Source organism: Lutjanus erythropterus, chromosome 21 (genome assembly GCF_056507025.1).
Source record: "Lutjanus erythropterus isolate fLutEry1 chromosome 21, fLutEry1.hap2, whole genome shotgun sequence".
NCBI classification, from domain to species: domain Eukaryota; kingdom Metazoa; phylum Chordata; class Actinopteri; order Lutjaniformes; family Lutjanidae; genus Lutjanus; species Lutjanus erythropterus.
Genome location: NC_139337.1, coordinates 16,870,469 through 16,894,995, shown reverse-complemented (window position 1 = coordinate 16,894,995; position 24,527 = coordinate 16,870,469). Strand labels below are relative to the sequence as shown.

Sequence of the window (24,527 nt, the reverse complement as noted above, 5' to 3'; positions counted from 1 at the left end):
AATACGGCCAACAAGGTGAAGAAATTAGACTTTGTCTGCTGAGCTAGCACAAGTGAGCTATCTCAGCCAACTTTTTAGCTAGTCTAGCAAACAATATAATGTTTTGTTATCTCTTTAGCGAGCAAACAGCGCAATGCTTTGTTATCTGTTTAACTAGATAGCAAAAATGTAATGTTGTAACTTATTAGCTAGCTAGGCTAGCACACAATGTGATGTTTTGTTAACCTAACAAACATTTTAAGCTTTTCTGAACTTTTACGCTAACTAATCTAGTCTAGTCTAGTCTAGTCTTTTGTTATCTTTTTTAACTAGCAAACAATGTAATATTTTAACTTTTTAGTTATCTAGCCTAGAAAACAATTTTGTCAACCTTTTAGCAAGCGAGCAAACAATGTAACACTTCAACACTTTGTCAAGGTACACAGAACAGCCAAAAGTCTTCCCCCCATCAAGAAATTTTGATTTACTAAACAAAAAATACTTTTTCAATAGTGCATCAGAGCTCTGTTTTAGATCTAGTTTTGCTAAACTCTGATTCAAACTAATCCTAGACTAAATAAATCTTTGTTGGAGCAACACAGTCTAAGTGCATGTTACTATTCTGAGGATAAACCAGTACCAAAGAAATAACAGAAATATGTAATGTGACATTCTGTTCCTTAATTTAGATCAGGAACTACATACTGTGGCGCACGTTACATGCATGTAACGTGAGTAATAATGAAGATTGGCGGAGTGACATGTAAGAAGTGATGTGCCACTTTTATTATAGGTTTTCAGTTTTCCTACAGTTGATTGATATTACAAAGATGTTCCCCTGCTCTTGCTTTACCCGCAGCCCTACAATAGTTTAATACAGTAAAAAGTAAGGTTAATGCAAAGAGCCTGTCTTGTTGTATTAAATCATATGGATTATAATAACGTAAGATAAAAGAAAATCTTTTTTTTATTATTTAGGATTCTGGTAACTTACTATTGAACGCTGTTTTCAATAGTTTTGATGGGAAGAGTGACTTTCTGCAACTTTTTAACTTGCTGAGCAAACACTGGAGAAAAGACAAGATTCTTGTTATATTGTGGGCTACATGAATCCACGCACGACCCCAGACGCACACAGAGGTCTTGGCATGAACCAGGGGGCCGTTTCCAACCTTTTGGAGAGGCGTGGTCAGGGGCGGCACAGCCGAGGCGCAGCCAAGTTGAGGATAAAATGTGGATAAGTGATGCTTTAGCGGCTTTGGTGCAAGACTCCCGAAAGAAGAAAGAGCTACTGTCTCTCCCTCTTTTCCCCAAAACTGATGAAAACGGAGTGAAGCCACCGCATCACGTCTTTGATTTATGTCATATGGCAGCAGCCAGCGACACAGTCATCACAGCTCCACCTGAGCTCTGCAACTTACTTTGAAGGCGGATTCTTTTTTTTTTCTTCTTCTTCTTCTTTTACTTGCTGAAGTTTTCTCACAGCCAGATCTCTGTCAGGAGCTCAAGAAGCGGGCTGCGTTCCAATTCATTAAAGGTAAATTATTTCTAAAGTCTACATTAAATCACAACACTCCATTTCTGTTTCCATATGCATTACTCTTCACATTTTCCATTAGGTATTGGCACGTTTAATCCGCTTCTGTCAGCATTGCAGCGCGCATACCAAAAAGTTTAACTCAAAGTAGATGTATACATGTAGTATTTTGAATGCATTAGCTACATTATGCATCATTCCGTGCACTTAAGTACATTTATTACAGCTGTACTGCCTAATGTGATTTGAAATGCAGCAGTATGTATTTTGAACAGCTCCCAAGCTCTTTCCTTCTTTTTATTGAGGAAAAAAGTTGTAAAAAATCTTCAAGGAAGTTCAGCACTAGTTGTGCTTCTTTAATCCACACTTTCACCAGTCATCCCCAAGTCTGCCAGCTTAGCACCAGTGAATCTCATGAGGGTTTACCCGTGGCACAGCCCCAGACCAAGAGTCTGCAAGCCAATGCACTGTCCTCACCAAGTTCAATATTGACTCAAGTTATTCAGCAAATTTGATACAGAACACCAATTCCAATCCATCCAATAATCCTGTTTTGCTCTCTGCTCTCGGCTCCTTTGCCAGCTCACATTGTGGGAGAGGAAGAGTGTCTTTCTGTGCTGGCTCCGCTCCCCCGTTTCAAGAGAGGATCACCACCTCCAGCACGTACCAGGATGAGGCATGTATCTCTGCACTGGCTAAAGAGGGGCGTGTCCCTGCTCCTGCTGCTCCAGACTGTCACCTCCATGGTGATGCTTCCAAACTCGACAGGCTGGCAGCAGCTTCTGGACAAGTACCTGGATGAGGACGGGGACTGGTGGGAAGCCAAGCATAGGGGGAAGAGGGCCATCACCGACAGTGACGCTCAGCTCATCCTGGACCTTCACAACAAGCTCAGAGGCCAGGTTTACCCTCCTGCATCCAACATGGAGTACATGGTAGGTGAATGGAGGAGTCACAGAAGAGGAATTTAAAGTTGCTAAAATGCTTTGACCCCATTCTGAACCCCTTAAGAGTCTTGTACACTTGTGAAGAGGTGAAAAGTAACAAAATACACATAAATACACACAAGTACAAACACTTTCTTTTGCACCGTACATCAGTAGAGTTTTCAGTTATCTGTACTTGACTCGCATATTTATTTTTCCGCCTCATTACTTTAGCTTTAATACATATGAGGGTAATTATTGATTATTTTTCATTTCCCTCAGTGAATGTCACACACAAAAGACATGAGACAAAAACAATGTATAAGATGTTACAAGACAAAAACAGCATAAAAGATGCAACAGGACAAAAATGACATAGCAAGACAAGAAAAAACAAAAAAAATTAAAAGACACAACAGAAAAATGACATACAAGACATAAGAAAATGAAAATTACATAAAAAATGTAATAAGACGTAACAAGATGAAAATGTGTATGTAAACATGATGTAAGTAAGATGTAAAAGACCTTAAAAGGAAAATGATGTAACAAGATGAAAACAACATAAAAAGGCAAAAAGACAAAGTGATGTAAAAAATGTAACCTGACAAAAAAGATGCAGCATGATACAACAAGACAAAACAATGTAAAAAACATATCAAGACGAAAATGACGTAAAAGACGCAATGAGATAAAAATGATGTGCATGTAACAGAATGAAAAAGACGTAACAGGATGAAACAAACAGGAAGGGAGACAAAACTTCAGTTTTCTTTGGATCTTTTTTCTTTTTTAACACAAGTATTTGTACTTACGCTTGAGTAAAGAATGTGTGTACTTTTGCCACCTCTGCACTTGTCGACCATATAGCTTAGTGAACTGACCCAGTCACCAGACCGGCTGGCACTTGTCCCACTTGGCTCACACACGAGCAGCATGCCAGCATCTAAGCACCTTCACACTCGAGTCCACACACACGAACACACAAGTGTGTTACCCATGTGACTTTGATTGTTTTGCCAGAAGAGAAGAATTTCACCAACTTGCCAATGATCACATTACTACTGCGTTTTTTTTTTTTGTTTTTTTTTTACTCGTGCTAAGAGATTTGTTTGACTTTATCCTTTGGCCATCACGTGTGTGTACAGCGCCAGATCACTTTTCACAGTGCAATTAGAATCAGAGCACGGCACCAGGGCTTGTTTTACCAGCTGTCTACCCCCCACTAAACACACACATACACACCACACCTTCTGAAAGGCTGCGCTCCGCAGATCTGGAAGTTTTCCAAATACGCTACATGTGTAGGCACTGCTTGACCGCCACAGAGCATTGCCACCAACGGCACTTAGGAGGCTAAAAATCAATACGGTGTGCAGAAGGTAATGAGGTTTTATCATGCTTTCATCTCCACTTAAAGAGCCACAGAACAAAAGGCAGTATTATTCTACAGTAAAGGCAAATAAACAGTTCCTGCTGGGGGCAATTGCCGGACTGTGTAATTGTATAATTGAGAGGTTGGACTTGAGGACCCCTTGTGTGTGTGTGTGTGCGTGTGTGTGTGTACATGTCCATGTGTGAAAGCACCACTCCGCCTGGCAGGCTTCTGGTTGAGGCACACTCTAGTGGAGAAATGCTGAGCTAGCAGTGCACAGCTCCTTTTCTACTGTCTCCTGTTACAGTTGGCTGGCTTTTTTAGCTCCAGGGGCACCCAGGGGTGAAATATGGAGAGGCATGCAACAAGAGGACGTGAGAGGTGAGAGAAAGAGAGTGAAAGCTAGCGATACAGTAGCTAAATAAAAACAGAGGTGTGTGAAAAACGATAAAGGAGATTTGCACATAGAAAGGAGAAGTGATGAGGGGCAGAGGGGGGGACAGACAATAGCAAAAGAGGAGTCAGAATAATTGAAAAGAAGGTGCAGAGATTGAAGAGAAGAGTCTGGCAAGAGGAAATAAGAAAAGGAAGACAGGGAAATTTGGAGAAATTCTATTATTTGGCCAAAATGTTTGTCTTAATGGCAGAGAAATAGAGTTTTGTTAGCTTTTTAGCTAGCTAGCAAGCAATGTAGTCTTTTGTTATTTTTTTTTTTAGCTGGCAAGCAAACAATATAACGTTGTGTTGAGTTTTTTGTTTTTTGTTTTTTTTAGCCAGCTATCAATCACTATAATTTTTTGTTAAGTTTTTTAGTTAGCTTGCAAACAATGTAACAGGGCACAAAGTAAAAAAATAGACAATGACTTGTAAGGAGACACGCTGAAATCTTATTTGCAGATTTAACATTTTAACATCTTCTGTTCTGGCCACCTGAATATATGCTCTATATTTCTCAGATTTTCCTGTTGTCTTTGTTGAACTGTTGTCACCTTTCAGAAACCTCACAGCTTTACTGTACTATAAGTAAATAAAAATTTGTAAAAACGACTAAGGAAATTTGCACATAGAAAGAAGAGGCAATGGGAGGCAGAGGGAGAGATTGAGGAGTCAAAATAATTGAAAAGAAAGTGAGGGGTTGAATAACTGTGAGGCAAGAAGAAATGAGAAAAGCAAGATGGAGAAATGTTGAAGTGACACAAAGTAAAAAGAGAAAACGATTTGTAAGGATTCGGGCTGAAATTTTATTTGCAGTTCTGTGGACGTCGGTATCTTCTGTTCGGGTCACATGTTAAGTGGATTTTGTGTGCTTTATTTTGAAAGGGGCTCCATATTTCTCAGATTTTCCTGCTGTCTGTGTTGAACTGCTGTCACCTTTCAGAAACCTCACAGCTTCACTGTACTGGAAGACTTCATGGACATGCTCCCTTGCTCTCGCTACACACTCATGCATGCAGATGCACACACACACACATACACACACACACACACACACACACACACACACACACACACACACACACACACACACACACACACACACACACACACAAATATCCTTGCACACACACAGCCATTCGCCCATCAGCTCTGTTATTGTCTGCCATTGTATTAAACCATAACCTGACTGACCCTCTGTGGCAATCATCACAGAGACTCAGAGATAACATCAATTCAAATCCTCCCCCTCTTTCCCCCTCTTCATCTGTTTCCTTTTCTTGCCCTTTCTCTCTCTGTCTCCCGCTCCCTTATCCCTGTGGCTCCGTTCCCATTCTGTCATTATCCAACACAGAGGCCCCAAAAATTCCCCGGATAAGCATTCACACTCCGTAGCGATCCACAAAGCTTCAATGCACCTTCAGTAGGGCGACAGCAGTTCTGCCTCTCACTCAAATGTTGACCCACAGGTATAAACAGAGACGTGTCAGTGTTTGAAGCGCTGCAAGACAAACAGATGGCATCATGGGAGAAAGGGCCCCACCTGCCTTGATGTTTAACTTGGCTTTGCTGGGCTGCACACAGGTCTGAGGTGGTGGTGGTGATGTTGGTGGTTTTTAGATAAAGCTGTTTTTACAGTTTTTCTATTCAGGATGTGCCAGAGATGTGTTACAAGCGTCGGCCGCTTTAATGATGATGATGACACTTTATTGTTGGAACGACTCTGAAATATCTCTTGCATCACAACAGTTCCACTTGCAACATCACAGAAAAGACAACAATTTAGACAAGAAGCAAAAATACGTACAGTTAACATTAAAATCATAGAAGATTATGGAGCCCTGCATCTTGGCCCTGCAGATGGTAACAGTCTGTATTCACTGTTCATGATTGGGGTAAGAAACAATGTTATTGGCCAGCCTTTGTATTTTGTGTCATTTTGATTTCAAAGTTGTGAACAACCTCTTGTATCATGTAGTATTAAAGTACTGCAGAACCTGTCATAACCACAGTAAAAAGCAATACAAGAATTCGTCTGCTCAACCCAAAAGACCTAAGGCAACAGAGAACATAGCTTCTTTGTTTTATCTGTTTGGAGACAAATTCAGTGTGGTCATTGCATGATAAAATATGGTCAATCATAACACCCGAATGTTTGTATGAAAATACCGGCTTGATGTTTTCATTATGAATAACAATAAGAACTTTATGAGAGTCAGATGTTGTGGTAAATACAATCTCTTCCATTTTCTTTGGGTTAATCTCAAGAGCGTTATCACTCCACTTGACTGCTTTGTTAATGCCATGCTGGTTCACCCCGGGGTTGTCTGAGTTACTCAACAGAGATATTAGAGCTGCATTATCAGAATACTTTAGAATGTACTGATTTGGTGTATCTGTATGATAATCATCAGTATAAAAAACAAGTAATTGCTGTGCAGATATACAAAGTAATTCATTGTTCGATTTTGTGGCTGTCCAATCAGACAAAAATTAAGGTCTAGACAAATAAATTTGCCTTCAATTAACGTAACCCAAGATGTTTAAGAAGTTTAATTATGCTAATGTGGATGAGCATGTGAAACAGTATTTGCAGAGCTTCAGTGATAGTACAGAGTCATTATCAGACTCCAGTGGCAAAAGAAATTTCTGCAGCTTCTCCAGCAGATTACCTCAGAGCTCACAGGCCAGCTGGGAGATGTCTCTGGGGTTTTCCCCTTGGTCTGGTCAGCTGGTTACACCCAGAAAACTTCCAAAGGGAAGGGAAGTCCACCGGCTTCTCTAGATGTAAAGCAGCTGAATGCCATAGTATGAAAAAATGTTGGTCCTCCCGAGTCGCTTCCTGTACTGCAGCTCCTCAGAGTGTTCCAGTCAAGGTCACGCTCCAGTGAAGCCAAAAGAACATTGTCCCAAAATAGCAAAGATGCCACCCTAGTGTCACAAAGCTGGATAGTCTCCGGTCCACAACCTGCACCGGCTGCATTCTGTCCATGAATATCACGGACAAGAGAAGCAACAAGGTGTACCCTTGTGGGAGTCCAGCAGTGCCCACACTGACCCTGCCTTATGTAGTGCCAAGAACGTAAGCATAGCTCTCACTCCAGATGTCCTTACAATAAATGGGTCAAAGTGGCACCTGTCATGAATACTTCAGGGAGCGTGGTCATGAAACTTAGCAGATTCAAAACACATCAAATAGGGTAGATTAAATTACTTTAGCAAATTCCAATAATCCTACAATTATCTGTGAAGCTTAATGAGGACAGGCCCTCAACCTGGTGCATGACACTTGCCTACTTTCTTCTTTGCTTGTCTTTGGCTTACCCTGACTCTTGGAAAACACCCACTGGTTCCAGGAGTGAAGTTGTGCCAAGGACATACCCCTGTTTGCCATAGATCAAATCTAAATCTTACAGTCCTGCATCCTGTCCAGATGGCAAGTCTTGCCTTCCATTACTGACTCACCAGCTTATTCTAAACCTTATGTGGGGCCATTCGAAGGTCATCCTTTGTAGCGTGCTCTCTCCTACCTGGGTTTTCACTGCTGTGAGTCCTGTACTGCAGCTGTAGCCCCTTTGGTCTGTTGATGATTCTGTGCTGAGTCTGGAGTTGCCTGCGCCAGCAAAGCTCAGAAAGGCCTTCTTTTTCAGCTTCTTATTGCCAGTGTCCACACTGCAGCTGTACTCTGGAGGATGAGGTTGATATAATCTCATTGTTTATTATTGATAATATTGATACAGTGACTTTTATTAGATTTTTTTAGATATTAAAAACCTCAATATCAGACCAAAACAAAATATCAAATTCACCCTAGCATTTACCTGTCTGGCTTACTTATTATGCCCATTTCACTAACAAAGACCACATCGTTTATGTGTTAGAAAAGGTACTTTATTCGGATTGGTGAGAGGATTTGGGTAGGATAAGATGAGCGTCATGCAGAGGAACAGATGGGGTCAAGGAGAGGGTTGAAGGGGGTTGATTACATGGGGATGAACAGGGGCCAGGTGGGTTTGTGGTTTGGCTGGAGCAGCTAGGAGCCTGGAAGTCAAGACTCAGGGTGGGGGCACCTCTCAGTGAGCTTAATTTCATCATCTCCCTTTGGTTCCTATAATAGAAAAAGAAAATTATTAGATGGAAGTATTAACCTAAGTATTAATGGTGTGAGAAAACTGGAGCATCCAGCGGAAACTCCACATGGAAGGGACCTGGAACAATTCAGGTTGAAACCTGGGACTTTCTTGCTGTGGGGACTCTGTGCTGACCAATGAGCTGCTGCTGTTCAGTGCTGTTCTATGTAGTGTGTTCCTGTTAAAACATGATAATGGGATATAATGGTATTAACTGGTTGACAAAATTCAGACAATGGTCCCAGGACCTCTGATGTGAGATCATTTTGGCTGGAATGCCCTGCACAAAGCACTGTATACTCTATATTGCTGTGGGAATAGGATATAGGCATACTAGTCTGATAGTAATCCCTAACTTGGAGTGTGTAGAAGAGAAACAGGAGCAGGTGAGCTGCTTTTCAAAACTTAAAAAACAGCTGGGAGGTGGGTTAGCTTCCGAGCTTACTCTGCCTTGACGCTTCTGTCCAGTTTAGGTTGCTGGTGAATAGATCTTGAAATTAGAGAAAATTGGTTTTCATACAAAAGTCCATGAGCTTGAATGGTGTGAAATTGTAGTGTATCCTGAGCAGCACTTCCCAAAACTGGTGTCTCACATGCAGCCTGCTCTCACAGCTGAGCCTCATCACATCACTAATGCATGCACACCTCACAATGTTGTCCTCATAAAACACAGCTTAACCACACCTCAGTATTAATTCTCACTGAAAACCTGTTCAAAGCATTTAGGAAACGGAAAAAGACCAACTATAATCCCTCTATCACTCCTAACACACGTTGACGACTGTCATGTACAGCATTTTTACTATTGATCACTTTTTCTACCTTTAACCTTTTTATTAAGTCACCACTTTGCCTCCTCTCATACCATCTTATTGCCTCTTCTCTATTTTCTGTCAGATTAAGTTTTTTCCTTAACCTCGCTTTCTCCAATTCCCATATCTTCCCCCTGCTTTTGTGAGCATTTCTCTGTATGCACCATTGATTATGAACAGGAAACCTAAACTTGCAAAGGAAGTACCTTTGGAATGCAACCAGATGACCAAGGAAGAGAGGAAAAAAAGCAAAACCTGGCTGCAAATGAAGTGTTAAGCGAAATACACAATGCCGTGTGCATGGCGCTGAAAGACTTTAGCAGGGGAGGTGTTTTTCTTGTCGGCCCCCGCAGAAGTGTGGCCAGGGTGGGTGGTGGGTGAGTGTGGGTCTTGCTTGCGAGGCCTCCCCTGCTGGGATAACTGTGCAAACAACAGCAGCTTGACAAGCCGGCTGCACTCCGTACCGGATCCAACAGCTGAAAAATATGTGTCTTGGTCAACACTTTCTGAGCTTGCTGCCTCTGCAGGTTTGAGGACGATGGAATGAATTCCTCAGCTGGATGGGTGCTGCTTATATTTAATATTATATAAGATGTGCGTCAAGAGCATCACAAATCATGTCTTTGTGATAGAAGCCATAATCAGCCACATTCCTCTACAAGAAACCAGAGCTCTGGTCACTTCTGGCTTGAAACATACTTATAGTTGTGGCCACAGCTAGATGTTTTCTGACTTATGATCATTCATAAATGCTCAAAAACGTTGCATTGACCTCGGTCAAGTACAGAACGTCCTCTGTGCTGTGGTTTGCAGCTCATTAAGCAGTAACCACAGCTCAATGAAACGTGTTTTTCCAGCTTATCAGTGTGCTCATTGATTATTTTTTCGTGCAAGGAGGCCACTTGTCGAGAAAATCGAAGTGAAGAATGATAGAAATCAAGGTTATAAGTGAACAGCTTCCTTCTTCCACTATTGAGGATGACCAGGCGGGAATGTTTCTGGGCATTTTATGCTATTATTCTAGCAAAAAGGGATAACAGAGGATTACAAAACAGATATGACAATTCTGACATTTATTTGCAGTTCACTGCCCATTTCTGAGCAGAGATAGAGTTTCAGGCAAACAAATTCTCATTCCTGTTTTAGCCCTGGCTCTGTCAGTCATCATTTGGCCTTATTGTGCAAGACAGACCACAGGCAGCTACAGATGAGGCTGCTGTAATGCTGATACACTCCCTCTTTGCAGGTGTAGAGATGAATGAAACATACACTCCGCTCTTCCAACTGTTTATTTGTTCTATATGCCAGTTATGTAACATTTCTACAAGGCTTTGTGTTGAAATCTGACATAACACGCTGTGCAATCACGGCGATATTACCTTGGTGGTGTTGATTTAAACAAATACATCCACTCAGCAGCCAGCAGGATTCCCAGAAAGAGCTGCTCAGAGTTAGGAGTTAATTTGCAGTGCTGCCAGACATCCTGTTGTTAGGTAGGTGTGTGTGTTTCGGGAGTATAATGCAGAGAACAGCAGTTGTTTCTGGTGGGACTGAAAGTGGGTGACGGATGATGAGGAGGAAGGTGGTAGAAGCGGGGGAGTTATTTGAGTGTCTGTTATTCGATGAGATTTCGTTGAGCATAAGCCATGGCTTCCAGAACCCGACCTGTGAAACGTGAAAACGTCTGACACCCTTGCTGGTATACTACACTCTTAGAAATAAAGACGCTAACTAGAATCATAAAGGGTTCTAACAAGAACCTTTTTATCTTCCAAGATTTTTATCTAGGACCCACCAAGCGTGCTATAATAATATTTTATATTATGGTGTAAAAAAAAACCCTTGACAAACCTGTGATGAAAGAGTTCAAGGATTGCAACAAACCTTAAAGAAATCTTTCTTTTTAAGGTTATGTTGATGAAAAAGGTTCATAATGGAACCCTAAGTCTTACAGAGAAACCTTGACAAACCCTTTCTTCTGAAAGGGTTCTTTAGAAGCGAACGGTTTGGGGTAGAACCTCAGCCCTTCAGGAAGAACCCTTTTGGAGCCCTTATTTCTCAGAGTGTTATGCATGTACTCACACACAGACACACATTTACACACACACGTAAAATAATTGACTTCCCTGTAAAACCTGTTACATTAGATATCCCATGCTGAAGGTGAAAGTGAAGGTGTGCAATTAGAGGAACATACAGTGTCCTTCAGGGGAATTACAGCTGGTGTTATTCTAACTTTTTTTTTATGGTAGAATGTAGGTCAGCAGAGAGGAAGGACACTCTTTGCATTCCCAGAAAACCCCAGAATGGGAATATGATCCCTTAGTATCCCAACCAGAGCCAAACTTAACTGAGAGGGCAATTCACAGAGAGGTAAAGTGAAACAAAAGCTTGCACCCAGACATCTCACCAGAGACATATGGAAGGTATTACTTAAGGAAAAACAGCTTTTGCATTTTTTGAATAACACCCAATCCTAGGGGAAAAACCCATCTGGGGGGAAGTCAGCTGAGTAGCAGTAAGAAAGTCTCAAAGCTCACAGCAGCCTAGTTCTGCATTTAGTTTGGAGATTAGTGCAGTTACTTAGCCATAGCAGCTCCCAGTCTCTGTGACTTATCATAACATATGATAAGTAATCCTTGATCAGTCTGTGTTTGAATACCATCTCACATCACATCAGTGACAGCTGAACAAACCCTGAATATCTCCAGTTACTCACCAGCCGTTCTATGACCTGACATTGCTTGATTATGGCCCGTTAGTAGCAATGCAGTAGGTTTATCCCCATTTCTTTTCATTTAGTCAATAAAACTCCTTCATGCTGTTTTCCATTTCATCTCCTGTGCAGGTGTGGGACACAGAGCTGGAGCGTACGGCAGAGGAGTGGGCAGAGACCTGTCTGTGGGAGCACGGTCCTGCCAGTTTACTGCCACAGATTGGACAGAACCTGGGAGCTCACTGGGGAAGGTAAACAATAACCCACTGCACACAGTTCATGTGTAGGCTATATTGACTTTTATTTTTATCAAAAGGTTGAGGGTAAAAATCAAACTACTGAAAAACCTACAGGATCTTTAAAGCCAGCATCTGACAGAATGGAAACCAGTGCTTTCCATCCTTTTTTTTTTTTTTTTTGCTTGTGACTTCATAAAAAAAGCAGTGTCTGGTTGGCGAATGTATTTCAGATGTCTGTGGGTTGTTAGCAGTTCCAGTAAAGAGAGATTTACCCTCTAAACTTCCCAAATAGTTTCCTTTAAGTAAGTGGCCCAAAGAGGGAAAATTATTCACAAAAAGCAAAGATTAGAGGAATATTTGAAATTTGATCAGAAGACTGTTGTTTTTCTTCTTTCCTGACCCCTTAATTATCTCTGAACTCCTCAGATATACAGTCTTGTTATTTTGGGAGTGTATCTATGGTCCCAGGTCCTAAGTTCCCAGGGTCCAATGTTCACAGGTTCCTATGTTCTATGCTAACCCCTAACCCTAAGTATATCCCTAACTAATTATGTGCTATAAGATCGCTTGCATGTGTGTATGTATGTAGTAAAAGAGTTTGGTTGCTATAATAAGTCCCATACAAATATTAATATGATTTTTCTACATTTCAGCAGAGTCTTAAAGAACGTACCTCGGGTATATCTGAAAACAAACTTACATCGCTCCCAGTGGCATTTTCCTACTTTACATACATCCATGAGCCAAAAAACTCAAGTGGAATCACATACATTACAGCCTCTGTTACACGTGTTTGTTTGTTTGTTCATTTGTTCACTCAGTCCCCCGCAGAACGTATTAAGACAGCGCTGCTCCACATAAGAGACTCGCGTTCCACATCTAATCATATCTCTCCACAGTCAAGATGTCCGTTTGACTCTAATCAAATTAACTAGCAACACCTGGTGCCAAATCGCTGTCAGTCCTTGGTTACTGCAATTTATTTCAAGAGCACAAATGCTTGATTGCCAGCTAGAAGCTTAATGGCAGTCTTAACAGATGTGTTTATGTTGCTGTGGTTACCAGCGGGTGCCAACTACTCTCTTGAGTCACCTTGTCAGGCTATATTTTGAAGTTATGATATGGTTGTTGTGCCTGTGTTATTTGTTGTATCTTTACATTCTGAAGAAGATTTTTTATAAACTTTGTGGTTTTGGAAGGGATGTATGTGAATGTTATTTCACCATTTTACACTGACAAGGGCTGCTTTGTTTTGTACTATTAAAATGACAATAATTTAAATATATTCTAAAACTTAAAGGAATAGTTCAGGTTATTTGATATGGTGTTGTATGGTGTAGTTATAGATAGTCAGTGTGATAGTTACAGTATTTGCCTATTGGCCCATTTTGTAGAAGCATAGTGTTACGTTCTGACAAGGCCTGGACCACGGATGCAGAGACAAAGGTAGAAGAAGTGTTCAAAAAAGTTTATTTTCCAACACGGGACCGAAAAGACAGCAAAAGGTGAGGGCAGGTGCAGGCAGTGGTCAGCAGGCTGGCGTAGCAGGTGAGGAAGGAGGAAGCCGAGCAGGCGATAGCTCTGGAAGATGAGAGTGGCACGGTCAGCTGGAAGGTTCGCTGGTGCTGGACACAAAACACAGGCGAGTTAAATCCACGAAAAAACACAAGATATCCACCAGTGCAAAAGAGAAGAGCTGTCACTACTCTACTGACTGGTACGGAATAGTCCGGTGCAGGAGTGGCATCTTGACCAGGCTTATATTGCAGGTGAAATGAGTAGATGAGCGCCAGGTGTGTCTCATTGAGCCGAGCCAGCCAATCACTGCCGCCGCTGCACACACACACTGCCCTAGAGAGAAAAAGGAGGGGGGAAAGGGAGACAGGGAGAAAACACAAAACATACCCAAACAAACCAACAAATCCTACAACCATGACACATAGAGGACCACCAGCATGGAAGCTAAGCTATGAACTGCTTTGGACAGGGTCAACAACAAAAAAAAAGGTCCACCTAAAAACAGTTCAATATCAGTTTAAGTGTATGCTGTATTTGTATTATTATCACCACTTTGCTTTGTCATCAGAAGGCCTTTTATGATGGGAAACCACCATTATATAAGGCAAATATAGTTCTCTCAAAACTCACCATACTCCATAAGTAAAATCTGCATTTGTACCTCGCAGATGGGACTTGCTGTCCTACCACTGCCATGCTCTGTTAGTTACTTTGTGCTATTGAGTGATTATGATAGTAAAAGAATAGTTAGCATTAAACAAAGTCACACGTCTGAAGTCAGGATAAAGCAGTGAGAATATTCTAAATATAACCTGCAATTAAACTGATATTCATTTTGGACCTTTCTTAAGTGTCTAAAACACCTTTTGTTGCGGACCCTGTCCACAGCAGGCCATTGTGTAGCTTCCATGCTAGTGCTCTCTCTGCTTCTCCAAACTGGGGGTGTGCTGACTGGCATCTGTTGTAGATAATAGATAATACACCGACTACAGATAAGTACCTCATACAACTCCACGTCAAATAATCACAATTATCCCTTTTAAGGTCACCTAGCTGTCTTGTGTGCATATGAGTTCTTGAAACAGGACTTGCAGTAAGCAGAAAACAGCTTGGATGCGTAATACCAACTGCTACACCTACAGATACACAAGACAATAGGAATGTTTTTGGAACACTCTCGTCATAGGTATGCTTACTCATCTCTCCAGGTATCGTCCACCCACGTTCCATGTGCAGGCCTGGTACGATGAAGTGAAGGACTACTCCTTCCCTTACCCTCAGGAGTGTAACCCCTACTGCCCCTTCAGATGCTCTGGCCCTGTTTGTACTCATTATACTCAGGTAGCTTGGATCATACCGTGCCATTAGGAGGCTTTATCCTTTCATGATTTAAGACTTTGTAATCAGTTTTTCATGATGTGTCTCGTCATCCTTTTGCAGCTGGTTTGGGCCACGAGCAGTCGGATCGGCTGTGCCATCAACTTGTGTTACAACATGAATGTGTGGGGACAGATTTGGGCCAAAGCCGTCTATCTTGTCTGCAACTACTCACCAAAGTAAGCACATTTGTTGTGATGTTCTTTCACAGCTTCTTGGTTGATATACAGACTACACGAGAACAAGAATCTTAAATGTGATCTTGTGCCGTTTTGATTTGACAGAATCATTTGCTGCTGATTTGGAAAGTTTTGTCACTCATAGATAAAGTTTAGAATGCTAATTTTGCTAAAAGGGATAGTTGACTTGATGTGGGGTTGTATGAGGTACTTATTAAAAGTCAGTATATTAACTACAGTACATGCAGGTTGGCAGTTTGGAGAAGCTGAGAGGGGCACCAGTGTGAAGCCATGCGATGAACTCCTGTGGACAGGGTTGGCAGAAGGTATTTTAGTCACAAAAGCTCCACACAAAACTAGTAAATTTGATAGGTTTGGAGAATGATGCTTGGCTTATAAAACATTTTTTTTGTCAGGAAAGGTTGTCTGAAGGCAAGGTCAAGCAATGAAAATATTCAAAATATATCATACACTTAAAGTAATATTGATTATTTTAGGTGGATCATTATTTAAGTGCCTCTGACCCTGTCCGCACGAGTTTATTGCTCGGCTTCCATGCTGGTACACCTCTTTTCTTCAAACCAGAGGGTGTGCCAACATCCATCTACTGAAGCTAATACACTGACTAGTGATAAGTACCTCATACAACCCTACATCAAATAATGCGAATTGTGGTGTGTGTTCTGTTCAATAAGACTTGTTTGTTATATGACCTGAACAGGGGAAACTGGTGGGGCCATTCACCTTACAAACATGGGACTTCGTGCTCTGCCTGTCCTCCCAGCTATGGAGGAGGTTGTAAGGACAACCTCTGCTTCAAAGGTATGTGTGGAGAAAAATAGAGAAAGACAAGGAGGTGGAAGAAAACCTGAGGAAAAATGTGCTTACTATACCTTGTTTTTGTGACTTTACTTGAAGATGACAGCTCCTACCCTCCACAAGAGGAAACGGAAGAAAACAACTTCATCGAGCCGGAGGCCCCCCGTACTCCACAGAAGTCCTGGCCCAGGGCCTCCAAGCCTGAGCCTCCCAGTCTCCCTGTCCCAGCCCCCACCAAGCCCCCCACAGAGGACCTGCAGAAGAATGAGGTGGTCAACACACAGCAGATGTGTAAGCTGCCATTTAACTGTTTATTCTGGATCTAGTTTCATCTGAAAATGGGGGGGTGGAGGATCTGTTTTAGGGTTGGGAGGTGCTGGCAAGAAGTATAGGAGATGAACTAAAAGAAAAAAGAAACTTTGTTTTTAAGAATGTCACATAATACCGGGTTGGAATAGCCAATATGCCTATTTACAACCAGGTAAATATTGCCAAGGCAAGCACCCAGGTGTCAGTTGCCTGAACCTAACCAAGCTGCAACTGAAAACTTAAAATAATTATTAAAAGATAATAACTAAAATAACAGATGATCACTGTCATGTTAAATTGTCACTCTTTATAGCTAAAATAAGTGGGTCAGGTGTGAATAACTGCATTGCTGCAGTGTGTCTATTCGTACCCTCGCACAAAAAGACACTCTGATTCTTAAATAACTTGGCTGAGTTTAGGCAATAAAAGTATTTGGCTAGGTTTAGGGGAAAAGGGCTACCGACACCTGGGTGCTCACTGGCTATTCCAAAATAGCATCTACTTTTAAGAACTGGGTCAAAACCAGAGAATTTGTGAATAGTTGCCTGCTCAGTGTTGAAGTAATAATGGATGTGCCAAAAACTAGGCCTTGACCGGAAATATTTTTCTTACAATTTATCTTAAATTGCCTTGATGTTCTGTAGCCTTTATCTGTCATCTCCCTGATTAACCTTGACAGTTTCTGAAGTGTACTTAATATTGCAAGTCACTCTTCGAGGCAGGGAGGGGAGGTCTATTTTAGCACGATCCCCAGAGTGTGTGTTTGCTTTTGGCTGGCTGAGAGGGGTTGAGGGGTGAGAGGGGGCTCGCTGTGGTTTTTAAATGGCTTCCTCTCTGCAGTGGAAGGGGCCTGTGCTTGTAAGCTGAGACACTTCCTCCAATATTGCTGACCACCCTGATCCTTGAATTCTTCCCATTGCTGTTTGAAGCATCCCGACAATAGTCTTCACTGGATTTCACTCAACTCAGGCTTTTAAGAAACTCATCGTCTGCATCAGAGCAGCCGATTCATACATGGTGGTTCCTGTACGAGCACTGAAAGGCCTCTCTGTTTCTGTTTTCCAGCTCAGCTGGTGACCTGTGACACAAAGCTTCGAGATCAGTGTAAAGGAACACCATGTAATAGGTACACTTAAGAAGAAACTTTACAAAAAAACAACACAAAACAGAGTATACAGTACACTTCATTTTTTTTTCTTATATTAATCCACAGATATGAGTGTCCAGCTGGTTGTCTTGATGCTACAGGAAAAGTAGTTGGGACAGTTTACTATGAAATGGTGAGTACACATGGTGACACAAGTAGAAGTCCTCAGGGGGAGTAATGCAAATTATGTAATCTGATACGCTAGTTAATTAAAGGGATAGTTTGCATTTTCTGAAGTGTGTTGTATGAGGTACTTAACCATAGCCACTGTCTCAAGCGGTTAGTTATTCTGACTTCAGTGAATCCGAATTTCCGAACTAACACCAAAGTCACACAATAACACAAACTAACAGATAGAGCCAGTGGTAGACCAGCAGCTTCCATATTCCAGTGTCAATTTTTATAACAAATTTTAATTAATTTTGAGACAGTCTTTTGGTTAAAATACCATTTAGTCCCAGTCATGGTTCAGTCATCTGACCTGCTTTAGTTTTACACAAATTTTAGTTAATAAAAATATTGTAAGACTATAGCTGATTAAAATCAGGTTTGGTTAGTAAAGTACATATATCATATGTTTAACATTAGGTATACTAGATTTCAAATGGCAAAAGTGTCAGTAGATTTCATCATAGTTTTTGTCATCACAAATGAGTTTTTATTTAGTTATCGTCTTGTTTTCATCAGTGATAAAGTTGTGTGCTGTCACTCCTGCCTGCTTCCTCAAACTTGCTGTGTACCACCCACCATCTGCTGTAGATAATGCACTGACTATGGATAAGTACCTCATACAACGCCACTTCAAAATATCTGGACTATCCCTTTAAGTGTCCTTGAGCAAGACATTGAAGTGCTACTTACTTACAACTGTGGCAGCAAAAAGCTTGCAATAAAAACGATGTTGTACGTTCTCTATTTGCAGCAATCCAGTGTGTGCAGAGCTGGTCTACATGCTGGTGTCATAGATAATGATGGAGGATGGATGGATGTGACAAGACAAGGCAGAAAGGACTTTTTCATCAAATCCAACAAGAACGGAGTCCAGTCTGTAGGGTGAGACAAACGCATTAGAAACAATATCACACTTAATTCACGCTGATGATATTTGAAGGCAAGACTTGTAAAATATTGTCAAAATAAGTGAAAATATTGTAGTCTCATGTCATTGCCGTGTTTCGTCTTGACAGAAAATATCAAAGTGCTAATTCCTTTACGGTCTCCAGAGTAGCAGGTGAGTCTGACAACAATGTGACACTCTAATTATAGATGTGTCACCTTTTATGTTAAATTCCTCATTATAAGCTCTGCTGCAACTGTGTTTGTTGACACTCACTGTAATTATTTCTTGCAGTCAAAGCCATCACATGTGAAGCCACGGTCGCGCAGCTGTGTCCATATCAAAAGCCTGCAAGACATTGTCCAAGGTATGAACCTGGCTTCATGCCTCCATGTGTTTTTCATAAGTTTAGTTCTCCAGCCTCATGAAAGTTCAAGTCTTTATCTCCGACTGTTCTATTTTTAGGTTATACTGCCCGAGAAACTGTTTAGAAGAGAATCCTCACATATCCAGAGTAATTGGTACCAGAATATACTCTGATGTAAGTCCTTTTTGTTTAGAATGTGTTAAAGCTGATTTACCACCAGGGTCATCAGTGTTCGTCGTGAATTTACAGACCGAGATGACAAAATAACCATCTTTCTTCTTGTAACCTCTGTAGAAGTCCAGTATATGCCGAGCAGCAGTCCACGCTGGAGTCATCAGGAATGATGTGGGTGGTTACATCGACGTGATGCCAGTTGATAAGCGGAAACACTACATCGCTTCATACCAAAATGGCATTTTCTCAGAGAGGTATGGGATGCCTGATCTATAAGTAGCAAAACTGACCTAAGTGGCTAGTATGTGTCTGTGTGCTATACGCAAAAATACAAATTACACATTATAAATGTTTAACTTTCAGGGTAATTTGGCCTTTCCTAAGTCCCGCCCCTTTTTGCAGAAAACAGAAAAGGAGAAAGTTGACCAAGGTACTGAGCTTGATCAACTGTCAGCGGAGCACAAAGTCAAAAGGGACGGGACCTAAGAAGGATCAATTATGCAACAAAAACTTCACACTTAGAATAAAACCTATCACCCCTATTTTAACAGCTAGTTGTGCCTTAAATTGGCAAAAACAGCAGTTCTATAAATAGAACCACAAAAGTATTTAATTTCAATATAATGGAACAAATAGAAGACAAAAATTAAGTGTGAAAAACAAACAGGAATCCAGAGGTGTCTATCATATTGTCACGGAATTAATTGTTGAGGGAGAATTCTGGTTCTGGTCGGCATCCTATCTCGCAACTCGTTTTCAAAAGTGAAGGGTTAATTTGTCAGGGCTCAGAGAGGATGAATGAGAAATCAATGGCTCTCAGGTAGAGAGAAATTTATCCACTCTTCCCTCCCATGTGGACCTAATCTTTTCAAGATGCAGGCAGTTCGTTACATCTCTCATGCCGTGCGCATGGGAGGGTGATTAGCATGCGTCTGGTTTAAAATAATGAATTGGTTGGTAATTAGTGCAGAGAAGATGAGTGCATCTTAATGCCATTCTGGGAGGGGTTTGTTTTTTAATCGGAAGTCAGAAAGGGCAATCAGTGGACAGAGGTCTGAAGCTGAATATACTGGCTCAGATAAAGAAAAAAACAAGCAAACAAACAAAGCAGTGAAAAGCCAATGCACTGGGGAAGGGGGACCCTGCCAGCATCTAAAACAAAAGGGATCAATATAAAGTAAAATTTTCGACAGTTTTAGCCTTGTCCAGCCACAATGGTGTGTAACCTTAAGCTGGTTAAGGTTGTAGAGAGTGCATGTAGAGAAGGAATGGATTCTGTATAAGACCTCATCCAATTATTTTTGTGAAAACATGCATTTCAAATCAGCTTCCCACTACTGCCTCACCAAACAGGTGAAGCATGCTTAGAAGTGAAAATCAGGTCATGCAAAATAGAGGCATTTTTGTTTTGCATGCAGCTTTATAGTCTGAGCATTGTCTAGTCAGGTTTAGGTGGAAGTTTAGTAAATTGTGTTAAAGGCATTCTCATTATCATCAGAAATTTCTGCAAGATTAGTCTTTGGCAGGTTAAAATGGCTGCTATCTGGAATTTATCACACAGCCACACTACATCTCTCAAGCACTGATTGGTTATTTTGGTTATTTGGTTATATTCAAGACTGCAAGCTGACAACCTTAAAGGTTAAATCCCCTATATTTTAATCTGGATCCTATTTTTTACATATTTTGCATCTAAGTAACCAACAGGTACAAAACGTTCTGAAGGTTTCTCAGCTGGCAGCCACAAAATGGGAAGCAGTGACAGCAACATAATCCTGGGTGACAAATATCAATATAATTCTACTACTGTCTGAAAACATTATAGAAAGGAATGCTATATAGATACATAGTGAATTTTAGCTCACAGAATATAGCAGTTGCTGGTCTACCGCTTCCTTGATCATTGAGTTTGTTTGTGACTTTGGAGTTTGACGGGGTTAGGTCAAGGATAAGGATCAATCTAATGTGTTGATCCTTATTTAACAACTCAGCAGTCACAGTCAAAGACAGCACCAAAGGTACTCACAGGATAAAAGACCTCAATTACGCAAAAGCAGGTTTGCAAATAGGGCACTGCATCGTCGGCATAGAAGTGTATTTTTGTTTTTATCGTCCATCAATTTTCCATTTCTACTCCGAAGAGGAGAGAGGAAAGTAGACAACCCTGTTTGGCGCCAGAGAGTAGGAAACAGGAGACATCTTTGGTTTGTACCGTGGCTGTTGGAATGTTAAGAAGCTTAAGCCAGGAAATAAAATACCTACCCAATTCAAATCTATACAGAGAGTAAAATGTACCTCTGTGAGGTCACATAGGTCTCCTGCATCAACAAGAACGAGAAAACCTTACATTTTAAAATAAGAGACATGTGATCTGATATCGGTTAATATAATAATCCTTTGGTCTGTGTGAATTGTTTCTGGCAGGAATCAGGATGGAATTTATGAGCCAAGATTTCAGTGACAACTTTGGCATTGTTAGACTAGAAGGCCAATTACTCTAGCTGTCAGGTAGATGTTTGTCACTACTGTCCTACATAATGAGTCCTCGGTGACTGAAAGGGAATAACATTCAACTGTTAACAAAGACAGGAGCTTGTGATTGCCGAGGATAAAGACTTCCTGATGCTAATAAAGTGAGAGCATGCGTTGACTCCATGCTGTACCACTTTACAACAGCATTAAGGTTACAGGTCCGTACCAGCCTCTGTTTAAAGCTGAACCGACCCACATACTGCATGGTCTGGTCTAGTTTTTGAAGATATTAAATTGCAGCAACTTTGGATTTTTCTCTCGTGTGCAGAACGGCTATTGTTAACATGACCTGTGTGGAGGACAAACACACACACACACACACACACAGTCTATTTATTCTGTGGTCTTCCCTCTCTCTTTCCCTCGTCTCTCTCCACCACATTTATCTTTGTCACTCTGCTGAGATGCCTGACGTCTGTTAGTATCTGCACATCATTTATCTGTCTCCTTTAACTTCACAACATGTCTGTCTTTGTTGGATTAACACATGAAGTCCCCCGTGTTTGTGTAAAAACGGCTGGTTTATCTGCTTTCTCAGGGAGCTTCAGCATCTATCTGTTTGTGTCCTATCTGTCATCAGAGTGTCAGACAACACACTGACGTGGACATTTCTCCGAAAAGTGAAGTCTATCTGTTTGTGTGTGTATGTCATCCACGTCTCTCTGCAAAAGGCTGGGACGTGTTCTGTGTCTGACACATGCCACACCCACACTGACTCTCCCCCTCTCTCCTCTTCCCTGCAGCCTTCAAAACCCTCCTGGAGGGAAGGCGTTCCGGGTGTTCGCTGTGATTTGAGTGCCCCAGAGGGCGGCTTCACCAAACAGAAAGCGCACTTGGGCTGTTGAATAGGCGGTAATCAAGCCCTGTTGTCAAACTCAATGACTGAAATGTTTCTGGCTTTGCTACACTTCAGGGGTTAGAGGTCGTCTCCATGACAGCGTAAACCCAGCAACAAAAACTTGACACATACACAATGAAAAACTGTCAGTTCTCACTTGCATGGAGTCTTCATTTTGTCATCTTTGACGGGATATTGTATGAACTGTAAATATTGTGTTGTACATATTTGTTAATAGGAATACACTTGTTTCGTCTTTGTGCCATTGCCTTGCCTTTTTAACAAATAGCTGTGTACGAATACTGATAATAGAAATCCTATGTTATAACATTATAATGGCACTTAAGGATGAGTATCATTTTTATTGCAATAAGTCTGGCACATTTTTACTGGTGCTCTGGAGAGGTTTTGTACTTTGTGTAATGATTAGGGAAAAAATTGTTATGCATTTATTTTTGTATGATTATGCTTTTTATCTATGATTTATAAAGGATGCTGCTATATGTTTTTTGTATTAATATTGTAATTGCCAGTGTGATGTTTGGTTATTTTTCCATATAATGTGGTTCAGTTAAAACTCCCTGCAGGTCGGGAAGTACACTCGTCCCTCTAAGTTGTCGTCTCTAAACAAGTGGTTCTCAACCTGGGGGTCAGGACCGCCGAGGGGGTCGCGATACTATTTCCAGGGGTCACCAGATGGTTGTGGAAAATAAAATAAAATATTGTGGCAAATAGCATGGGAGCCAAGAAGCATCTCTCAGCTACGACATAGTATTAAACATATGTATGAAAGACATTCAACACAAGGGACACTCTGAAATGCCAACATAAACCATGTTCTGAATGTACACAAACACTAACAAAAACCAATGTTTGCATTTTGTAATATAAATTTTAAAAAAATTAACAAACAACTCAGTCCAGTTTGATGGGAAATTACCCTATTTTAGACCTCGGATTGTTTGTTTTTGCAGGTCTATTTGATATAATGTGAGTTTGGTAGCTTTCATGTGTCATAAAGTAATTCCTGAAAAGTCTTGGGTGGATGGAGGATCGGGGCTGTTAACACCAACCTCATTGATCTGGGGGGGTTGTGACGCCAAAAGGTTGAGAACCACTTCTCTAAACATGTGTTCAGCTTCATTATGTATCATGTTTTACTGGATGTTTCTACCACAAAGCTGTTTTAAGGTCATGTCTGTTCATCTCCTGTTGGCATTGATAAACACAAGTCAACACTATGCAACAGTTTAATATCATGCAGTATATGGGTGAATGGTGATTTTAAATCAACAGATACATTTGTTCGTATTCTTACCAACTCTCAGCTTTCTTTCAAGCCACAATCAATATAATGGACAATTAACTGTATTTTTCACTGTTTCTCTCCATTTTTCACTGTTTCTATCTATTATATGTTTTTTCCTACCTCAAGCTGTTAGGAAAAATCAATTTTGCAATAAAATATTACCACCACCACAATTCTCTCTCACTCAAAGTCAGTGTGATATTTCTCAAATGCTTTTGCAAAGGCATTTTTACATTTTGACGACATACACTTAAAATTGCTTAGAACTGAATGTATTATTATTGGGTTTTATAACTATATTCAATATCCAATGTCTAATTTGTCCTGGCTTTCAGTCATGTACCTAACGGACTCCTACAGAGATGGACAATTTCAAGAGGCTTTTATGCACTTCACTTAGTTGCTTAGCTGGCTTGACTGAAGGTCTAGGTTTGGGTTGCAGCATGGTGAATGAATGAATGAATGAATGAGTGCATGTGAATGTGCAGTACATAACATTTATAACAGCTTATAACATAAAATTATAGTTCAATGCATGCATCAAAACTGCAGTATGTGGATACAAAATATTCAATATAACTTAATAATAGTCTATGATAAAAGACTTTTAGTGTAGTTTAAGTTTTCAAAAACTAAAGCAAAAAATAAAACATTTAGCTAAGTTCAGCTTCATCATGTCACACACATTTCTGTTTCTGTTGATGACGTACACGCTTTGATTTGAATTCAAACTGTGACACCATGTAGTCATC

At 40.8% G+C, this 24,527-nt stretch overlaps 1 protein-coding gene across 1 annotated transcript; it reads left to right on the top strand.

Annotated features, from left to right (window-relative positions):
• Window positions 1–1,248: 1,248 nt before the first annotated feature.
• Window positions 1,249–23,948, top strand: LOC146307477 (cysteine-rich secretory protein LCCL domain-containing 1-like). The gene is made up of 15 exons (XM_084747620.1): window positions 1,249–1,516; window positions 2,099–2,451; window positions 12,043–12,161; window positions 14,876–15,008; window positions 15,108–15,223; window positions 15,945–16,045; window positions 16,142–16,333; window positions 17,417–17,477; window positions 17,565–17,631; window positions 18,421–18,551; window positions 18,686–18,729; window positions 18,850–18,922; window positions 19,021–19,096; window positions 19,217–19,350; window positions 22,372–23,948. The coding sequence occupies exons 2-15, from the start codon at window positions 2,188–2,190 to the stop codon at window positions 22,421–22,423; spliced, it is 1,563 nt and encodes a 520-aa protein (XP_084603746.1). The 5' UTR covers window positions 1,249–1,516; window positions 2,099–2,187; the 3' UTR covers window positions 22,424–23,948.
• Window positions 23,949–24,527: the final 579 nt, after the last annotated feature.